Genomic DNA, 22,303 nt, shown 5'->3' with positions numbered 1-22,303 from the left:
CCCAACTATACATACAATATGATGGGGGCTAATTTAGCTACAACTAATCAGGAAAGAGATCTTGGAGTCATCATGGATAGTTCTCTGAAGACGTCCATGCAGTGTGCAGCGGCGGTCAAAAAAGCAAACAGGATGTTAGGAGTCATTCAAAAAAGGGATAGAGAATAAGACGGAGAATATTTTATTGCCCTTATATAAATCCATGGTACACCCACATCTTGAATACTGCGTACAGATGTGGTCTCCTCATCTCAAAAAAGATATACTGGCATTAGAAAAGGTTCAGAGAAAGGCAACTAAAATGATTAGGGGTTTGGCTGTATGAGGAGAGATTAAAGAGGCTAGTACTTTTCAGCTTGGAAAAGAGGAGACCAAGGGGGGATATGATAGAGGTCTATAAAATCATGAGTGGTGTGGAGAAAGTGAATACAGCAAAGTTATTTACTTGTTCCCATAATATAAGGACTAGGGGCCGCCAAATGTAATTAATGGGTAGCAGGTTTAAAACAAATAAAAGGAAGTTCTTCTTCACACAGTGCGCAGTCAACCTGTGGAACTCCTTGCCTGAGGAGGTTGTGAACGCTAAGACTATAACAGCGTTTAAAAGAGAATTGGATAAATTCATGGCTGTTAAGTCCGTTAATGGCTATTAGCCAGGATGGGTAAGGAATGGTGTCCCTAGCCTCTGTTTGTCAGAGGGTGGAGATGGATGGCAGGAGAGAGATCACTTGATCATTACCTGTTAGGTTCACTCCCTCTGGGGCACCTGGCGTTGGCCACTGTCGGCAGACAGGATACTGGGCTGGATGGACCTTTGGTCTGACCCAGTATGGCCGTTCTTACGTTCTGTCCTGGGGATCCATGTCAGCTTTAAAGGGTCTCAGTGGGTTTAGCCCTGCTGGGAGGGGATGGATCTACACTGCAGTGACGGAGCATTTTCCCAGCGGGAGAGTCGAAAACGTCTCTGCAGAGAAAGCGCCTGTGAGACGTGTAATGACCTAAAGTCTGTTCTGAAACCCCCCCCCATAACCCTTCTCTCCCTGATAGGCTGCAGAATAACATCCCCGGGTCCCTCCAGATCCTCCTGGGGAAGGGAAATGGATGCAGCAGAGCTGTCTCAGGTAGGGATGCTGGGGGGTTCCCGCAGGAGCCAGAGAATACACGGGAAGTGGGAGTTTGATCTAAGGGTGGGAGGAGGGTTCTAGGTGTGATGGAGCTGCTGGGACTTGGTAAACCCAGGACCAAGTTTTTAGGAATAGCCACGTGGCCGTTGGGTTGGACTCCTCTGACGCTGTATCCTTTTGATTGTCCTCCTCCCCCATGAATAATGGGGCAGTAGGTACTGAGTGTTGAACTCTTAATAATTAATATATGGAGATATACCTATCTCATAGGCCTTGAAAGGTCATTGAGTCCAGTCCTCTGCCTTCACTAGGCAGGACCAAGTACTGTCCCCCACAGATTTTTTTTTTTTTTTGCCCCAGTTCCCTAAATGACCCCCTCAAGGATTGAACTCACAACCCTGGGTTTAGCAGGCCAATGCTCAAACCACTGAGCTATCCCTCTTCCTCTTCCACTTGCTCTTGCTTTTCCAGAGGCCGGTGACCTTTGAGGCGGTGGCTGTGTATTTCACCAGGGAAGAGTGGGCTCTGCTGGACCCCCGTCAAAAAGCCCTCTACAGAGACGTCATGCAGGAGAACTATGAGAATGTGACCTCGCTGGGTAAGGATTCCTGTCCTCTCGGTTACTAGAAGGGGAAATGCAGCGTTAAGGTTCATGTCACCCCCCGCAATGCCTTGTTCATTCTGCCCTGATTCAACAACACCGCAACAAGCCAGTGACACACACACCAGCACTCTCATTACCTGCTCATTACCGAGCGCTCTGGGAACAGAGCAGTACAGCACAAAGTCTAACATCTTCTCTTTGCTCAGGCAAAACTTGGGTTTAAGTCCGGCATAGCGAACAGAAGCTTCCGACTCCTGGCCGGCTCTCAGATGGAGCCTACACCACACGAACCATCACAGACTTGCAAAATATCACCATGTCTTTGCCCCTGAGGGTTAAGAACGGTCAGACTGGGTTAGACCAAAGGTCCATCTAGCCCAGTATCCTGTCTTCCAACAGTGGCCAATGCCAGGTGCCCCACAGGGAATGAACAGAACAGGGAATCAATCATCAAGAGATCCATCCCCTGCCGCCCATTCCCAGCCTCTGGCAAATCATAGAATATCAGGGTTGGAAGGGACCTCGGGAGGTATCTAGTCCAACCCCCTGCTCAAAGCAGGACCAATCCCCAACTAAATCATCCCAGCCAGGGCTTTGTCAAGCCGGGCCTTAAAAACCTCTAAGGAAGGAGATTCCACCACCTCTCTAGGTAACTCATTCCAGGGCTTCACCACCCTCCTAGTGACAGTGTTTCCTAATATCCAACCTAGACCTCCCCCACTGCAACTTGAGACCATTGCTCCTTGTTCTGTCATCTACCACTGATGATAATTCCTTCTGAGTCATTGCCATCTATTACCTTTCTCTAAACCCTGCAGAGGGCTAGCATGTGTTCCCCCAAAGTGCCGACAACACTCATGGAAAGAACACACCCTTGTGCACCTTGATTGTTGCAACCTACAACACTCAGGAATGAAATGAGGCAGGCTTGCTCCTTCAAGGATCACATGCACCTCCCTTTATATCACTGCTACTAATCCCGCCATTACAGGTGACACACTGCACACAGCTGCAGGGCATGCAGATAAATGCTGGGATTCCCATCTGTGAACACAACACAGACAGTGGCACGTTCTCTTAGTCCTTCCTCATCTCTATTATAAATTCATAGATTTTATGGCCCAAGGGACTATTAGGTCATCGCCTCTGACCTTCTGTATAACACAGACCATAGAGTTTTCTCCTGTTGCTTTTGTATTGAGTTGAATACCTTGTGTTAGACTAAATACTCATCCAGAAAGGCATCCAGTCTTGACTTGAAGACTCCCAAGAGAATCCCCCATTTCCTCAGTAGTTCAGTAACCCTCACTAATCGATAGTCAGTGGCTAATGCCAGCTCTAGGATTGGGGAGCAGAGTTAAGGTTATGCTGCAGAGGTGGTATGAACTTTCATGCTTCATTTCCTGGTTTTCAGAGCTCTAAGTTTCGTCACCGTCCACGTTCTGGAAGGACGCATGGCAGCCCTCGGCAACCCTAACTCTGGGTTGAAGTGAATTAACTGAGCCTAGACTATAATTTTTTTGGTTCAGGGTATGATTCTTCCCACCTGTAAGCGGGAGACACGTGGTGACTGTCAAAAGCAGAAAAAACATCGAGGGATGTGATCATTCCCCTCTGTTCAGTGAGGCCTCATCTGGAGTACTTTGTTCAGTTTTGGGTCCCACACTACAAGAAGGATGTGGAAAATTTGGAAAGAGTGCAGTGGAGGGCAACAAAAATGATTAGGGGGCTGGAACACATGACTTATGCGGAGAGGCTGAGGGAACTGGGATTTTTCAGTCTGTAGAAGAGAAGAATGAGGGGGGATTTGATAGCTGCTTTCAACTACCTGAAAGGGGGTTCCAAAGAGGATGGATGTAGACTGTTCTCAGTGGTACCTGATGACAGAACAAGGAGTAATGGTCTCAAGTTGCAGTTAGGGAGGTTTAGGTTGGATATTAGGAAAAACTTTTTCACTAGGAGAGTGGTGAAACACTGGAATGGGTTCCCTAGGGAGGTGGTGGAATCTCCTTCCTTAGATTGTTCATGTCCATTCCAAGCAGGTGTGTGCACGCCGCGTGCTCACCAGCCGGAACATTTTACTATAGCAGCGTCCGTAGGGTCGGCTTCGGTGCCCCCTGGAGTGGCGCCTTCATGGCGCTGTATATAGGGGCCAGCCGACCCCTCCACCCCCTCAGTTCCTTCTTACCGCCGGTGACGGCTAGCTGGAACTTCGCTTGCTCTTCAGCAATCGTGGCAGTGTTCCGTCGTTGTAAATAGTTAGTTAGTTTGTTGTTTAGTGTTAACTTAGTTAGATATTAGTTGGGGGGTTTTGCCCAAGTTTTCGTCGCCCCGCTGGGGCATGCCCGGGTCCCCAGGGTTCAAACTCTGCCGGGACTGCGGGAAATTCATGCCGAAGAGTGACCCGCACTCTTCGTGCTTAAGGTGCCTAGGGGAGAGCCACCAAAGAGATAGGTGCAGTATCTGCAGGGCTTTTCGCCCCAGGACTCTCAAAGATAGAGAGTAGAGACTTAAAGTCCTCCTAATGGACCCCTGCGGCCGCAATCAGATCCCGGGCCTACCGAGCCGGCACCCAGCACTTCATCCTCGGTGCGCAGTGCCCCGGCATCGGAGATAAGTCGTGAGGCCAAGGCCCCCAAACCCCAGCACCGGAGAGAGTTGGCGCACAAGAAACCGGCCTCGATGAGACACCGTTCCCCATTGCCAGTGTCAGTTAAAAGGAACAGGCCGGTGAGGGAAAACTCTCCCCACCGGGACACTAAAGGGCTGGCGCTGTCCACGAGTGCTACAGGACAATTCGCGCCGCAGACCCATTTGGCCATCCCGTTGACTCCCGCCCCAGAGAGGGTACGGTCGAGTCCAGAAAAGCCTAGATCCCCGGATATGATGGAGGAAGTGCGTCTCCCATCGACGCCGGAGGCATTCGAGGCCACCTCAGACCTCTTGAGCCTCCCGGTGCCGGTGTCACCGCACCGGTGCAGAGAACCTCTGGTTACTGCTCGGCCCCATTATCAATCTAGGGGCAAACCAGCAATGCTCTTGCCGCGCTCCCCGCGCCGCGCCACTCTAGCGGCACCGGTGCAGACGGCACTCTCTACGGCGACAGTGGGTACCGCGCCTCCTATGTCCTCCTACTCAGAGACTTCGGACTCGGAGGTGGACTCGTACCACTCTAACAGATCAAGGAGTAGGCGATCGTCCTCGCGTATGAGTACCTAACCGTACCCACCGCAGTGGCAGCAGCAGTGGCAACCGCCCCCCCAGTGGCCATTCTGGACGCCATGGGCCTACCACCAGTCAGTGGGTCAGGCGTACGGACCCTGCTCATGAGCCGCATCTGTCTCTTTGACGTCGGCAGTCCCGCCGCTAATGCCACCACCACCGGCACCGCCGTCTGACAGGAGTGTGCCACAAAGGGACACGGCACCGCCTAGCCAAACAACGGCACCGACGGGGACCTTGCTCCCAACACCGCAGGCACCGTCCAGCACACCTCATCACTCGGCATCGACCTTGGTACCGGCCGCGATGCCGCATCCTGAGCCCACACCGGCCACGCAGCCTGAGTACCGTGTGCTGCAGGCCCTCGTAGAGGGAGAGGGGGTAGATGAAGGCCCTCTTCAGGGGATCTCTTCCTCCTCATCTCCGGATGAGGCAGTAGCGGGAACTTCAGCGGCACCGGCCCTAGAGGACAATAGGATCCTCCAACAGCTGCTTACTCGAGCGGCCCAAAGCCTCTTGATACAGACCGAGGAGATCGAGGTGGATACAGATCCGGTGATTGATATCCTGACCCCGTCAGGCCCATCTAGGGTAGCCCTACCTCTCATAAAGACTGTTATGGACACAACCTGCTCTTGTGGCAAACTCCAGCCTCATTGGCCCCTACGGCTAAAAGGACTGAGAGGCGATATTTTGTTCCAACCAAGGGCTATGAACATCTTTATACACACCCTCCCCCCGACTCCCTAGTGGTAGATGCGGCCAAGGGTTTCAGGGAGCTACACCTAAAAATAGAGAGGCCAAAAAGTTGGACCTGTTCGGGCACAAGGTATATTCGACGGGGGGCCTGAATTGCGCATTGCCAATCAGCAGGCCATACTGAGCCGGTATGGACACAACACGTGCTCGGCTTTGTCTAGGTTCGTGGACCTCCTTCCACAGGAGTCACGAACTGAGTTTTCAGCCCTGGTTGAAGAGGGAAGATTGATTACCCGGGCTTCCCTCCAGGCGGCCTTGGACGCGGCCGATTCAGCCTCATGCACATTGGCGACTGGTCTTGTCATGAGGCGCTGAGCCTGGCTTCAAGTTTCCGGCCTCCCTCATGAGGTCCAACAAACGATCCAGGACCTCCCCTTTGAAGGGCCCATGCTCTTCTCGGAGAAGGCCGATAAGAGGCTTCATAGCCTAAGGGATTCACGGACCACCCTCCGTTCATTAGGCCTACACACCCCGGTCACCCAGCGTAGGCATTCAGGCCAACGCAGGCCCCTCGGCTGTACCAGCCTCCAAATCGAGGGGATTGTGCAGAAGGACAAGGACGGGCAGGAGGAGGCAACAACAGCAGCCCTTCGGCCAGTCATCTGCCCAACCAAGGCCTACACAGGGGCCTAGACCATCATTTTGATGGCTTGGTCGAGGACGACCTCCCAGTCAGAACCCTGGATCCGTCCAACCTTACCTTCTCGTCACGTCTGTCCCCCTTCTAAAGTGCATGGGCCCGGATCACATTGGACGCTTGGGTGCTTCGCACGGTAGAGAGGGATATTCTATCCAGTTCTCCTCCCTCCCGCCCCACCAGCCCCCCTCCCCGTCCCTCTTCAGGGACCCCTCTCACGAGCAACTTCTACTTCAAGAAGTTCAGTCCCTCCTCGCAGCAGAGGCAGTAGAGGAGGTTCCTCAGGAGCTACGGGGCAAGGGCTTCTATTCTCGCTATTTCCTAATACCAAAAGCGAAAGGGGGCCTCAGATCTATTCTGGACTTGCGGCGTCTCAACAAGTTTGTGAAGAAGCTCAAGTTCCGCATGGTCTCCCTGTCCTCCATCATTCCTTCCATGGATCCAGGAGACTGGTATGCCGCCCTCGATTTAAAGGACGCATTCTTTCATATTGCGATAATCCCTCGGCACAGGCGTTACCTCAGGTTTCTCGTGGGCAATGCTCATCTACAATTTACGGTTCTGCCCTTTGGTCTGTCAGCAGCCCCAAGGGTCTTCACAAAGTGCATGGCAGTCGTGGCAGCCTTCCTGCGCAGGAGGGGATTCAGGTGTTTCCCTACCTGGACGATTGGCTCATCAAGGGCAGGACCAAGGCGCAGGTGGAGGCTCAGGTGGTCTTTACCAGGCAGACCTTCCTCGCGCTCGGCCTCTTACTTAATGAGGCCAAGTCCACACTATCTCCAACCCAAAAAATCAAATTCATAGGAGCAGGATATGCCCTGGACTCGACACACGCCAGGGCGTATCTCCCAGAGGCCAGATTCCGGACTATATCCAACATTATTCTCAGCCTCCAACATTACCCGACCACCACAGCAAGAAGCTGCCTCAAATTACTAGGGCACATGGCGGCATGTACCTACGTGGTGAGACACGGCAGACTCAGACTGCGCCCACTCCATTCTTGGTTGGCAGGGGTTTATCGGCCAGTCAGGGACTCCCTAGAATCAGTGGTGACGTTACCTCGGCTGGTGTTGGATTCCCTTCAATGGTGGCTCGATCCACGGGTGGTCTGCGCGGGAGTGCCTTTCCTCGACCCCGAGCCCTCCCTATCCCTGGCAACGGATGCATTGGATCGGGGATGGGGTGCACATCTGGGCGGCCTCAGAACCCAAGGCCTTTGGTCATGAGAGGATCTTTCGTTGCACATCAATGTCAGGGAATTACGAGCGGTGCACCTCGCATGCATAGCCTTCAAATCCCAGCTGGCAAGCAGGTGCGTTTCTGTCCTCACGGACAATACTCCAACGATGTTCTATATCAACAAACAGGGTGGTGCTCGCTCCTCTCCCCTTTGCTGGGAGGCCCTTGCATTATGGGACTTTTGCGTACAGAACGTAATTCACCTCACAGCGTCCTACCTCCCAGGGACGCACAACGGGCTTGCGGACGCCCTCAGCTGCTCGTTCCAGGGTCATGAGTGGTCTATCCGATGAGATATAGTACTCTCAATTTTCCGGCTTTGGGGTCATCCCCAGGTGGACCTGTTTGCCTCCAGCGAGAACAGGAAGTGTCGTCAATTCTGCTCCCTCATGGGATGCAGTCCGGGGTCTCTAACAAATGCCTTTCTCCTCTCTTGGGCAGACGGGCTATTTTACGCCTTTCCCCCGATTCCCATGGTTCACAGAGTAATCCTCAAGGCCCACAGAGATCACGCTCAGCTCATCCTGATAGTGCCTGCGTGGCCGCACCAGCACTGGTACACGTCTCTCCTGCACATGTCTATGCGGGTGCCCCTCAGGTTGCCCCTACTACCGGACTTGATCACACAGGATTGCGGTCGCCTCCTTCACCCGAACCTGGAGTCGCTCCACCTTACAGCCTGGATGCTCCATGGCTAAACCCCGTGGAGTTGCAATGCTCTCATCAGGTCAGGCAGGTCCTTCTTGGTAGCAGGAAGCCCTCAACAAGGACCACGTACTTGGCCAAGTGGAAACGCTTCTCCCTCTGGGCCACACAACGGGGTCAGGCTCCCTTGCTCGCCCCAGTCCCTCTGATATTGGACTATTTGCTACATCTGAGACACCTGGGACTGACTCTCTCTTCGGTTCGAGTACACCTTGCTGCAATCTCGGCGTTCCACCCTGGAGCGAGGGGTACCTCAGTGTTTGCGGACCCACTCGTTGGACGATACCTCAAGGGCCTTGACAAATTGTTCCCGCACATTCGTCAACCTGTCCCTGCTTGGGACCTCAATTTGGTCCTGTCCGTCCTCACAGGGCCCCCCTTTGAGCCGCTGGCTTCATGCTCGCTGTTACATCTTTCATATAAGGTTGCATTCTTGGTGGCTATGACATCAGCCCGGAGAGTGTCAGAACTCAGAGCTCTAACATCTGAACCTCCATACACCGTCTTCCACAAGACAAGGTCCAACTCAGGCCACACCCAGCTTTCCTCCCTAAGGTGGTTTCCCCATTTCACATGGGTCAAGACATTTTTCTCCCGGTGTTTTATCCGAAACTACACTCCTCTGCGAAGGAGCGTAGGCTGCATTCCCTGGACGTTCGCAGGGCTCTCGCGTTCTATATCGAAAGGACAAGATCCTTCAGGAAGTCCACCCAACTTTTTGTCGCCGTGGCCGAAAGGATGAAAGGGCTGCTGGTCTCCTCACAGTGATCTCGGCTTGGATCAGAACCTGCATCCGGGAGTGCTACAGTTGGGCCAGTATACCAGCCCTGCCTATCACGGCCCACTCCACAAGAGCGCAGGCCTCTTCTGCTGCGTTCCTGGCCCAGGTCCCGACGCAGGAAATTTGTAGAGCGGCCACCTGGTCCTCAATCCACACCTTTATGGCGCACTACGCCATCACACACCAGGCCAGAGCTGATGCTGCCTTTGGCCGCGCAATCCTCCAGTCTGCAGTGACCTCCAACCCCACCGCCTAGATTCGGGCTTGTGAGTCACCTGCTTGGAATGGACATGAACAATCACTCGAAGAAGAAAAAACGGTTACTCACCTTCTCGTAACTGTTGTTCTTTGAGATGTGTTGTTCATGTCCATTCCAATACCCACCCTCCTTACCCCTCTGTCGGAGTATCAGCAAGAAGGAACTGAGGGGGTGGAGGGGTCGGCTGGTCCCTATATACAGCGCCATGAAGGCGCCACTCCAGGGGGCGCCGAAGCCGACCCTATGGACGCTGCTATAGTAAAATCTTCTGGCTGGCGTGCACGCGGCGCGCACACACCTGCTTGGAATGGACATGAACAACACATCTCGAAGAACAACAGTTACGAGAAGGTGAGTAACCGTTTTTTCTCGGTGGTGGCAGATGACAGAACAAGGAGCAATGGTCTCAAGTTGCAGTGGGGGAGGTCTAGGTTGGATATTAGGAAAAACTTTTTCACTAGGAGGGTGGTGAAGCACTGGAACGGGTTCCCTAGGGAGGTGGTGGAATCTCCTTCCTTAGAGGTTTTTAAGGTCAGGCTTGACAAAGCCCTGGCTGGGATGATTTAGTTGGGGATTGGTCGTGCTTTGAGCAGGGGGTTGGACTAGATACCTCCTGAGGTCCCTTCCAACCCTGCTATTCTATGATTCTATGACTGAGCTAAGTATGCTGCCAGATTTGAAAAAGCAGCCCAAGTCGTAATCTGCATGTGGATATTAGAGGACTTTAAAATACTGCTCTGAGCCCAGAAATTTTGGTTTTCGTGGGCACAACGCCCCAGAGGAACTCCTGCAGAATGCAGGGAAAATGCATAATGCACATTAGCCCTCTGAACCCCACCGACCCACGCTCACTCTACCCAGCTTTCCTGTGACTCTGTTTTTTCTCTTGTCCTCTCTTTCTTGGAAAGAAATAGGTGGTTTCCCTGCTGGCTGCAATCTTCACCTTCTAAGCTACGGAGTTGCAGTCTCTGTGTTTTAGGCTCCTCTTTGAGGAGGATGGTCGGGCGATGTGTTTTCCCAGCAGAGATGGGGTTTGTTAAATCCCTCTTTAAGCAGAATGTCCTACACATCTGCACCTCTGTGGCACTAGCCTCAGCACATTGCTATGTTAAAATGGCCTCAGGTTAAAATAATAATAAATTTGTGAGAAATCCCCTTGAGCCCACCTGATTTCCTTTCCCCGTGCAGAGTTTCCAGTTGTCACACCTGATGAGCTCTCTCACCTGGAAGAAGACAAAGAGCCGTGGGTCCCAGATCTCTTGCATTCAGAGGAAAGAGAGATCCTGAGAGGTACCTGCACAGGTGAGGAATCACTAAATCAATTCAAAACTTGTCCATGTCTGAAGGACACAGCTGGGGTTCCCGACAGAGACCTTGTGAGTTCTCTGAGTTCAGGATTCTGCCCAGCAGGTTTGTATCCTCAGGGCAGAAGTTGCTCATGACTTCCTACCCATCGTGAGTGACAGCTGGCAGTAACTCCCTCCTTCACCTCCCTTCCCCCTGAGTGCTTGGACGGGATTTACAGGCAGAATTGATCCCCTTACCTCTGCAGGACAGAATTTGGGGAAATTCAGTCCCTGATTTATGTCCATCTCTCCAGCCCTTCTTTGGTTGACCAGGATGGTGATAGTGACCATGAAATGCTCAGGGAGATTAGAGAGTCTATAAAAATAAACTCAATAATGGGGCATTTTCACTATCCCCATGTTGACTGGGTCCATGTCACCTCAGGACAGGATGCAGAGAGAAAGTTTCTTGACACCATAAATGACTGTTTCTTGGAGCAGCTGGTCCTGGAACCCACAAGAGGAGAGGCAATTCTTGATTTAGTCCTAAGTGGAGCACAGGATCTGGTCCAAGAGGTGAATGTAGCTGGACCACTTGGTAATAGCGCCTATAATATAATTAAATTTAACATCCCCGCGGAAGGGGGAAAACACCAAAGAAGCCCACCATAGTAGCATTTAATTTCAGAAAGGGGACCTACACCAAAATGAGGAAGTTGGTTTACCTGAAATCAAAAGGTACAATCTCAAAAGAGAAATGCCTGCAAACTGCATGGAAACTTAAAAACACAGCAGTGGAAGCTCAAATTACATGTGTATCCTAAAATTTAAAAAAATGTGGTAAGAGGACCAAGAAAGTGCCACCATGTCTAAACTACAAAGTAAAAGAAGCTGTTAGAGGCAAAAAGGAAGTTAAATCCTACTGAGGAAAATAGAAAGGAACATAAACTGTGGAAAGCCACTGTAACCATGCCTTTGTGGGTCACAACTGACAATACCCAAATTCAGGACAAACTGCTGAGAAATAGGGTGGACATAGCCCAAAACAGGAGGTTATTCTCCCATGAGATATACCAAACCAGCAACAAAAGTAAACTTCTGTTTCACCACACTGGCTACCAAGAAGTCAGAACAGCAGTTTCCTTAGGAATTCCAGTCCCTTGTATCACCAACAAAAACACTAGACTTATTGATGAGTGGTTCTTTAAAACCAATTTAATCAAATAAGTGGTTCTTCTGATCCCAAAGGACCAGCCACACACCCAGGTCAAGTCAGATCTTACCCAAAAATCACACTGTTGCCAATCCTTTAGGACCTAAAATCTTAAGGTTTGTTTATAAAAAGAAAGAAAGAAAGGTGAGAGTTAAAATTGGTTAAAGGAGTCAAATACATACAATAAATGCCAAGTTCTTGGTTCAGGCTTGTAGCAGTGATGGAATAAACTGCTGGCTTGATAAGTCTCTGGTTGCTTCTAAATAACTGGAGGGTCCTCAGTCCTTTGGTTAGATGCTCCCATTAGTATAAGTCCATAGTCCAGAGGTTTGAGCAGGAAAGAGGGTGGATCAGGATAGAGGCACAGTGGAGATGTTTCCAGGGCCTTTTATAGCTTCTGCCATGTGGCGGGAAACCCATTCTTTCAAACAAAGCTAGTGGAAAATTACAGGTACAAGATGGAGTTTGGAGTCACATGGGCAAGTCACATGTCTGTGCTTGACTTCATTTAGTCCTGTCAGGAAAGTCCATTAAGAGTAGATCGCCGTCTCCCATTGTAAATCAAGTGTCCTTTAATGGGCCACGCAATTTGAATAGTCCCTCCAAGATGCGCTGGCTAGCTACCGTGTGGGCGTTATCCCAGGAGCCAACATTTGAAACCCAGTTGTAGAGCCAATGCTCATAACTTCAAATACAAGAATGATACATGCATCCAGATAGCATAATCATATTCAGCAAATCATAACCTTTCCATAGACATCTTACACGCCCCATTTTGTACACGATTGGTTGCAAATATATAACAGTGGTTGCAACAATGATCTATATGGTCATAGTTTAATCAGATAATGTCACAGCCACGTGTAAAAGTATAATCTGGCAGACCAAAAAAGAATTTGAAGAGCAACTAGCCAAAGACTCAAAAAGTAACAACAACAAAATTTTTAAGCACACCAGAAGCAGGACACTTGCTAAACAGACGGGGGGCCACTGGCCGATCGAGGTACTATAATAGCACTCAAGGATGATAAGGTCATTGTGGAGAAACTAAATTAATTCTTTGCATCAGTCTTCCCTGCAGAGATTGTGAGGGGGATTCCTACACATGAGCCATTCTTTTTTAGGTGACAAATTTGAGGAACTGTCCCAGATTGAGGTGTCATTAGAAGCGGTTTTGGGAACAAATGATAAATTAAACAACAATAAGTCAACAGGACTCACCCAAGAGTTCTGAAGGAAGTCAAATGTGAAATTGCAGAGCTAGTGACTATGGTATGTCATCTATCATTGAAATCAGCTTCTGTGCCAGATGACTGGAGGAGAGCTAATGCGATGCACATTTTTAAAAAAGGCTCCAGAGGCAATCCCAGCATTTACAGGCCAGTAGGCCTAACTTCACTATCAGGCAAATTGGTTGAAACTCTAGTAAAGAAGAGAATTATCAGACTCATAGATGAACATGATTTGTTGAGGAAGAGTCAACATGGCTTTTGTAAAGGGAATTCATGCCTCACCAATCTACTAGAATTCTTTGAGGGAGTCAGCAAGCATGTGGACAAGGGTGATCCAATGAATCTAGTGTTCTTAGATGTTCAGAAAGCCTTTGACAAAGTCTCTCACTCAAGGCTCTTAAGCAAAGTAAACTGTCATGGATTAAGAAGGAAGGTCCTCTCAGGATCTGGTTAAAAGAGAGGAAACAAACTAGGAATAAATGTTAAATTGTCAGAATGGAGAGAGAGAAACAGTGGGGTTCCCCAGGAGTCTGTATTGGACCTGCACTGTTCAACATATCCATAAATTATCTGGAAAAGGAGGTGACAAAATATACAGACAATACAAAACTACTCAGGAGAGTTAAGTCCAAAGCAGACTGTGAAGAGTTACAAAGGGATCTCAGAAATCTGGACGACTGGGCAAGAAAATGGCAGATGAAATTCAGAGTTGATAAATGAAAAGTAATGCACATTGGAAAACATAATCCCAGCTATACATACTGAATGACAGAATCTAAGTTAGCTGTTACCACTCAAGAAAGGGATCTTGGAGTCATTGTGGATAGTTCTCTGAAAAGATTTGCTCAATATGCCACGGCAGTCAAAAAAGGTAACAATATTGGGGATTATTAGGAAAAGATAGATAAGATACAAAATATCATGTTGCCTCTATATAAATCCATGATGCACCCACAGCTTGAATACTGTGCGCAGATGTGGTCTCCCCATCTCAAAAAAGATGCATTGGATTTGGAAAAGGTACAGAGAAGGTCAACAAAAATGAATAGGGGTATGGAACAGCTTCTGTATGAGAAGAGATTAAAAAGACTGGTGTTTTCAGCTTGGAAAAGAGACAATGAAGGGAGGATATGATAGTGGGCTATAAAATCACGACAGGTGTGGAGAAAGTGAATAAGAAAATGTTATTTTCTCCTTCACATAACACAAGAACTAGGGGTCACCCAATGAAATGAATAAGCAGCAGGTTTGAAACAAACAAAAGGAAGTATTTTTCACACAACTCATAGTCAGCCTGTGGAACTCCTTGCCAGAGGATGTTGTGAAGGCCAAAACTATAACAGGGTTCAAAAAAGAACTAGATAAGTTCATGGAAGCTAGGTCTATCAATGGCTATTAGCCAGGATAGTCAGGGATCCAGCCTGTGTGTCCCCAGCCTTCTGATTGTCAGAAGCTGGGAGTGGGCAACAGGGGATGGATCAGTTGATGATTGCCTGGTCTGTTTATTCCCTCTGAAGCAGCTGGCATTGGCCTGTGTCGGAAGACCGGATACTGGGCTAGACGGATCATTGGTCTGACTCAATGTGGCCGTTCTTATGACCCTGGCTTCATTTATAACTTCACATGAGATTTTTTGTTAAAGCAGAATGTACATGCCAGAACAGGGTATTCTTGTAACCCCTTGCCGGGTGGCATTGAGGGACTCTTGGGTCATAATCACACACTTCCCTTATACTTCTAATCAACTGTGCGAAGGACTCATCTGCCTCAGGGAGTCAGCAGAACTCATGTAAACCTTTCCCTGATACTGATAGATCAATACTTGCCAACAGGGCAGTGTGCCAGCCACTTACCCATGGGTTCAAAATTCATCTCCGATCAACCATGGAAAGGAGTTTGCTTTTATCTTGGCCTGCTCCACAACATTCCTGTTTGCTGCAATTCTCCACCAAAAATGTTATACTTCTTAGAAGCACACGGGATTTTTATAGGGGAGAAGGCAGCACGCTGCATTTATTGAGAATACAACAGTTAGCACATGCTTTTTTAATTACAGACCCACACCATGCACACAGTCCCGCCAGTTGATGTTTATAGTTACTAGCCCAGAGTTTGGATTAATTTAGTGGCCAGACAGATTGGTCGCAGAGGGGAACAGGGGTCTGTCAGTTGCGATTCGATGCTTCTGGAGCGTGGCAAGACGAACCCAAAGTCCCATGGCAAAGCACACTGTTTTTATAGTCTTTTTTTTTTTAATTATTATTAAAGTTTATAAAGTTTGCTGTGTTAGTTTATAACCGGTCATTTTTAAATTGGTGTTATTTTTTAATATTAATATTTTAAAACACCGCCAAAAAGGCTATTTTGTTCCAAATTTAATTAATTGTGTTTTAAAATGCCAGCCTATACCTCAGGGTTGTTAATTTGTCCTTCTTCAATCATAAATGCGCGGTAATAGTTTTTTAGCATTAATAAATAGCAAAAACACTTATTTTTTTAAACCATTGGTTAACAGTGGCCCTTACACCATTTTTTTTCTAATGCATGCATTTTTTATTTACACAAACAGTTTTTTACAAAAACCTTCAAAAAATATACAGCAATTTTTATATTAAGCAAAAAAAGCATTATAAATTAAACCTCACTAAATTTTGTAATTAAAACAGTACACCTTGTGGCCCGAGCCTTTAACATTCCTCTAATTTCCTTAACATAAACACAATACAAAATTCTATTTTTTACTTACTAAACCTTAAAACAAAAAAAATTGATATTTAACTAAAACGCCTAATTTATAATACATATAAAAAAAACATAATAAACATTATAACTTTGGCCTGATCTACACTGGGGGGTGAGGGGGACGGGAGGATCGACCTAAGATACGTGAATAGCGTAGCTGAAGTCAACGTATCTTAGGTCGACTTACCTTGCGTCCTTACGGCGTGGGGTCAACTGCCGCCGCTCCCCTGTCGACTCCACTTCCGCCTCGCCGCGGTAGAGTACAGGAGTCGACAGCAGAGCGATCGGGTATCGATTTGTAGACTCGATAAATTGATCCTCGATAGATCGATCACTACCCGCTGATCCGGTAGACGTACCCTTATCCTAAAACAAAAAAAAACCCATAATCATAAAAATTATTCTAATCTGCCCCTGCCTTAACATCAGTACAAACACTAGCAATCTATCAAATGTTTCTACCAATATCCCAAAAAATCATTCTTTTTCGCTATTCAAAAAAAAAACTAACAAAATAATTAAATCATATATTATTTCTTATAGTACAAATATAAAATCCTGGTCCTATACAGCTGGCTCAAGAGAAGGCCATTGAAACAGCAGGAGTTTTGTAGGACAGAACTAGTATTCATTGGTGGCTCTGTGGGTAGGGTTACCATATTTCAGCAAGCAAAAAAGAGGACGGGAGGAGCCCCGCCCTAGCCCCGCCCCTGCCCCTCCCACTTCCCGCCCCCCCAGAACCCCCAACCCTCCCCCCGTTCCTTGTCCCCTGACTGCCCCCTCCTGGGACCCCTGCCCCTAACTGCCCCCCAGGACTCCACTCCCTATCTAAGCCTCCCTGCCTCTTGTCCCCTGACTGCCCCAACCCTTATCCACATCCCCACCCCCAGACAGACCCCTGGGACTCCCACGCCCCATCCAACCACTCCCCACCCCCTGACAGCCCCCCCCCGAACTCCCAACCCATCTAAACCCCTCTGCTCCCTGTCCCCTGACTGCTCCGATCCCTCTCCGCACTCCTGCCCCCTGACAGCCCCCCCCAGAACTCCCAACCCATCTAAACCTCTCTGCTCCCTGTCCCCTGACTGCTCCGATCCCTCTCCCCACTCCTGCCCCCTTGACAGCCCCCCCCAGAACTCCCAACCCATCTAAACCTCTCTGCTCCCTGTCCCCTGACTGCTCCGATCCCTCTCCCCACTCCTGCCCCCTGACAGCCCCCCCCCAGAACTCCCAGCTCCCCACCCCCCTGCTCCTTGTCCCCTGACTGCCCCTTCCTGGGACCCCTGCTCCTAACTGCCCTCCAGAACCCCACCCCTAAGCCTCCCTGTTCCTTGTCCCCTAACTGCCCCCTCCTAAGACCCCCCCCAACTGCCCCCCAGGACCCTACCCCCTACCTGTACCCTGACTGCCCAAAACTTTCTCCACCCCCCCCAAAAGCCCCCCCCCCTGTTTCTTGACTGCCCCCTCCAGAGCCTTCCTGCCCCCGGTCCCCCTTACCCTGCTGCTCAGAACAGGGTGTTGGGCTCTGTGCGAGCCGAGCCGGACACGTGGCTGCGCTTCCCAGCACAACAAAACCCGGTCCCTGGCCCTGCACAACAAAACCCGGTCCCTGGCCCTGCACAGTGCTGCCGGACCGGGTTGCAGGAGAGGCCAACTCAGAATGCAGGGCGGCTCCGGCTCCTCTACAGCTGCTCAGGAGTCCAGCCCAGGATTTTTCTGCAGCCCTCCCAGCCGCTCGCTCTGCCGGGGGAGGGGGAAATCCCGGACATTGTGAGTGCTTTACAAATTCCCCCCGGACGCTATTTTTAGCGCGAAAAGGAGGACATGTCCGGGTAAATCCGGACGAATGGTAACCCTATCTGTGGGAGAAAGCTTGCACAGCTCCTGTCTACACAATTGCTGGCTCAAAGCCAGCACTGTTATTCCTCCACTTCTCTCTGCGCAGCATTTGCTCGCCATTTATTTTGAAGTGAAAGCACGCTGTGTAGATGGTTATGCAGACTTCGCAGGTAAACTGTTAGGACTGGGGCTCTCTGAGTTGGTGAATGTCATGGTGCAAGCGCGCCCCGTCCCCTTTTTGGGACAGGAGAGGGGACATTATCGCCCTGTGGCTGAGTCCGCCTGATCTCCCTGAGCCTTGGGGTGATGCGGTGTAGGGACCAAAGGCAATATGGCTGCCCCCATCCCTCAGGACTGCATAGCCTGATGGCCAATGGGAAGAAGTGTACCATCACCTAGGGGTGGTTGGTGGCCGGGGTAGGGGAACCTGGGCCCTCCCTGCTCCACCGGGTCCCAGCCCAGGACCCTGTCAGTGGTGAAAGTATTTGCCACTGAGTCAGCGGGACCACAACACACTGATATCACCCGTCACATTCATTAGTCCCCCTGGGCTACTTCCTATTCTGTCCCTGAAGCTGTGGTCCGGGCACCTCTGGGGTCTCCAGGTTCCTCAGCCTGCACAGTTCCTGGTGGCTCTAATCCCTCTTGGGTGTCCGTAGGTACCTGGGCGTCCGCTTGAGTCTCGGTGTCTCTGGCTCCTGTGGTCTGAGGCTTCCGGAGCTCCCAGGCTGGTGCATCCTCCCTCCTCAGCGATCAGCCCCAACTGAGCAGAGCTGCTGCCTTTTATACCTGGGTTCCAGCCAGAGCATGCCCAGCAGAGTCGAGGGGGTGTGGCCTCTTTGGCCCACAGAGTGGGGTTAACCCCTGCTGAACCAGTGCGGGGAAAGCATGCCCTGTCACGGTGAGATATAAAGTGATATTTAGAACAAGATCTCTGGGTTAAAAAATTTTTAAGTCTAAAATTTGGGATCTGTGAAGAGAACTCAGAGCCTGAATGGTTGTTGCATCAGACTCCCTTAGAAGAAGGTAGAGAGAAGAAAACAGGGCCAAAGATGAAAAACATACTTTAAATGCCTCCAACTTTGCTCTAAAGTATTCTAGAAGCTAAGGGGTCTGGTCTAGAATTTGATGAACAAAACACAAGTTAACTGTATTAAAGTATCGAGGTACAGGACTACATAGCTCAGATGAATAGCAATGGGGTGAGGGAACTTTACCTTTAGGTCACCAACCTGTAGAATTCAATTTTTATTTTTATTTTTTTTTATAATGTCAACTTATTTTTAAGCTTTTTTTCAATTTGTATTGTTTTAAATTTTCATAATTGTGCAAAATAAAAGTTTTAGCCTTTTTTTTCAATGTTTATCCATTTTAAGTTTTCAGTTGCAGGAAATTATGCGGGGAAGTCAGACAATCATTATTTAATGGCAGTAGATGTTGAAAACAACAAGGAGTCTGGTGGCACCTTAAAGACTAACAGATTTATTTGGGCATAAGCTTTCGTGAGTAAAAACCTCACTTCTTCGGATGCATAGCTGTTGAGATTCGGATGAGTAGATGTTGAGATTCAAACCGTTAAAGCTTTTTCGCTGGGAAAACAAACTCTCAACCTCACGTGCCGAAATATACGAAGTCGGTATCCTTAAAGCAAACTCTGTGTTCTCAAGCAGCATTTTTCTTAAGTTGCCTATGTGAAATTTTGATTCTTGACGGCAATATTTTTGCTTGGTTTGTGTGTTTGCAGTGAAATTGATATTTATTGATAACAATCTAATCCTTTCAAGCCTACCAGTCTGAATCCACCGAAGTATGTGCTTAATTGAAAGCACATTAAATATTTAGTTGGGGATCGGTCCTGCTTGAGTAGGGAGTTGGACTAGATGAACTCCTGAGGTCTCTTCCAACCCTAATATTCTATGAGTCTATGATTCTATGTGAGTGGTCTCATTGAAACTCTAGGGATTAGGGATTGCCAGAACACGAGGCGCTTCTGGCCTCTTCCACCGCAGCTAATTTGCATCATGGTTGGTCTCCCCTTTTTGATTCCTTTTTCTGCCAACAGGTGATGGGATGCTGAGGGAGAAGGAAGAGCACCAACCTCAGCAGGAAGATGCTGAGCAAGACCAACCACACGGGGCATTATTGCAAATATCTGAGGAGGATGTGTCGAGGAGTGCTGAGCAGAGAGAAGGATGTGAGAGTCAGCACAGGCCAGAGAGGAAGCAGGGAAACAAGCCAAAGGAGAAATTGAATAAATCCATTAATAGTTGGGGACTTCACAAATACGTCAAGAAAACCATAGCCCAGCAGAAAATCCAGGCAGGAGCGAGAAACAACACATGCTCTGAGTGTGGGAAAAATTTCAGTAGCCGCTCAGTTCTTCTTAAACATCAGAAGATCCACACAGGAGAGAGACCCTATGAATGCCGTGAGTGTCAGAAAAGCTTCACTCACAGATCATCCCTTATTAAACATCGGAGGATACACACAGGAGAGAGACCCTATGCGTGCTGTGAGTGTGGCAAAAACTTCATTGACAGCTCAGCCCTTATTAAACATCAGAAATTCCATGCGGGAGAGAGACCCCACGAATGCAGTGAGTGCGGGAAAAGCTTCACTCAGAGCTCGGACCTCATTACGCATCAGCGAATCCACACAGGAGAGAGACCCTATGAATGCAGTGTGTGTGGGAAAAGCTTCACTCAGAGAGCATCGCTTATTAAACATCAGAGAATCCACACAGGAGAGAGACCCCATGAATGCTGTGAGTGCGGGAAAACCTTCACTCAGAGCTCAGGACTTTTTAGACATCAGATCATCCACACCGGGGCGCGATCCTATGCATGCTCTGTGTGTGGAAAAAGCTTCACTCGGCGCTCAAACCTAATTGTACATCAGAGAATCCACACAGGAGAGAGACCCTATGGATGCTGTGAGTGCGGGAAAAAATTCATTGACAGCTCATCGCTTAAGAAGCATCAGAGAATCCACACGGGGGACAGGCCTTATGGATGCTGTGAGTGCGGGAAAACTTTCACTCGCAGCTCAAATCTCATTACACATCAGCGAACCCACACAGGAGAGAGACCCTACGAATGCTGTGAGTGCGGGAAAAGCTTCACGGACAGCTCTCTCCTTATTAAACATCAGAGGATCCACACGGGGGAGAGGCCCTATGAATGTGGTGAGTGTCAGAAAAGCTTCACAGACAGCTCAGACCTTATTAAACATCAGAGAATCCACACCGGAGAAAAGCCCTATGAATGTGGTGAGTGCGGGAAAAGCTTCACTGACAGCTCAGACCTGATTAAACACCAGCGAATCCACACTGGAGAGAGACCGCATACATGCTGTGACTGTGGGAAAAGCTTCACTCAGAGATCATGCCTTATTAAACATCAGCGAATCCACACGGGGGAACGACCCTATGGATGCGCTGAGTGTGGAAAAAGCTTCACTTGGCGCTCCAACCTTATTACACATCAGAAAATCCACACAGGGGAGAGACCCTATGGGTGCCGTGAGTGTGGGAAAAAATTCATAGACAACTCAGCACTTTTGAAACATCAGAGAATCCACATGGGAGCCAGACCTTATGAATGCAGCGAGTGCGGGAAAAACTTCACTCGGAGCTCCAATCTTATTAGACATCAGAGGCTCCACACCTCATAGAGACACTCTAGATGCTCTGAGTGTGGGAAAAATGTCTATCGTTACTTATCGGGCCAACCGATTTTTTTCTGCTGCCCTAGCATGGTTAGGGGTGAAGGGTTTAACCTTGAACTCTTTTTTTTTTCTTCTTGTTTTAACTTTTTCTTCAACCCTTTTCAGACTACGACTTTTTCGAATTGCATCCACTTTTGCTTTTTTAACATGGCTTGAGAGCCCAGCTTTGTCTTTTACATTCCCCGTGATCTGTGTCGGTTTTATTTGGGGATTTTTTTTAGTCAGGCTGTAACTTTTTTTTCCCCTTTGCTTTTTATTGTTTGCTGTTTTAATTTAGACAGTTCTTGCCTCAGCCTGTGACATTTTTGCTTACTAGGACATACCTACTTTTCCTTTGCCATGATTTGCGTGGCCTGAGTTACACGGGTGATGCGGAGGGTATTTGGATTTGACTTCAGGCTTATTTTTTCCTTGACCAGGCTACCAGCCTGAGCCCTGAGTTCCAGTAATGGAATGTATTCGTAAATCGACTTGTTGACTATGTCACAGGGAAATTACAGGTTGCTACCCTACCCTGCAGTTCTTCCCTTTTGCACAGGAAACCAACCAACAAACCATTTGTGCCATCATCCCCTTCTCTCCACCACTCCTGGTTGGCTTGCCAAATCTGTTACTCACGGGTTTTAGAACCCAAAGCACTGGTAACTCAACTGGTTCTTGTTTGGAATAAATTAATGGGGACACAGCTTGTTTGTTTCACAAATGATTGGCACAAACTAGAGTGTGCTTTTACCTAAAATGATTGTATATATCGCTAGTAATATAGGCAATGGTGCTTAATGCTGCAAAGCTTTAGGACAAGGTTAACCACACACAAGTTCAAAGACAAAGACAAATGTAAAGTGCTCCACTTAGGAAGGAAAAATCAATTTCACACATACAGAATGGGAAGAGACTGTCTAGGAAGGAGTACGGCAGAAAGGGATCTAGGG

The 22,303-nt window shown here is 48.8% G+C and overlaps 1 protein-coding gene across 1 annotated transcript in view; it reads left to right on the top strand.

Moving 5' to 3' along the window:
• The window catches only part of LOC128822973 (zinc finger protein 850-like), an 81,939-nt gene extending 59,909 nt beyond the window's left edge, over positions 1 to 22,030 (top strand). The window contains exon 7 of the mRNA XM_054004899.1: positions 19,985 to 22,030. Coding sequence (XP_053860874.1) covers positions 19,985 to 21,317 — 1,333 coding nt within the window. The 3' untranslated portion in view covers positions 21,318 to 22,030. The remainder of the gene's footprint in view (positions 1 to 19,984) is intronic.
• The last annotated feature ends 273 nt before the right edge of the window (positions 22,031 to 22,303 follow it).

The sequence above is a fragment of the Malaclemys terrapin genome, chromosome 15, assembly GCF_027887155.1.
Source record: "Malaclemys terrapin pileata isolate rMalTer1 chromosome 15, rMalTer1.hap1, whole genome shotgun sequence".
NCBI lineage: Eukaryota > Metazoa > Chordata > Testudines > Emydidae > Malaclemys > Malaclemys terrapin.
The sequence above is the reverse complement of the archived record's forward strand: the minus strand, read 5'-3'. Positions and strand labels throughout refer to the sequence as shown.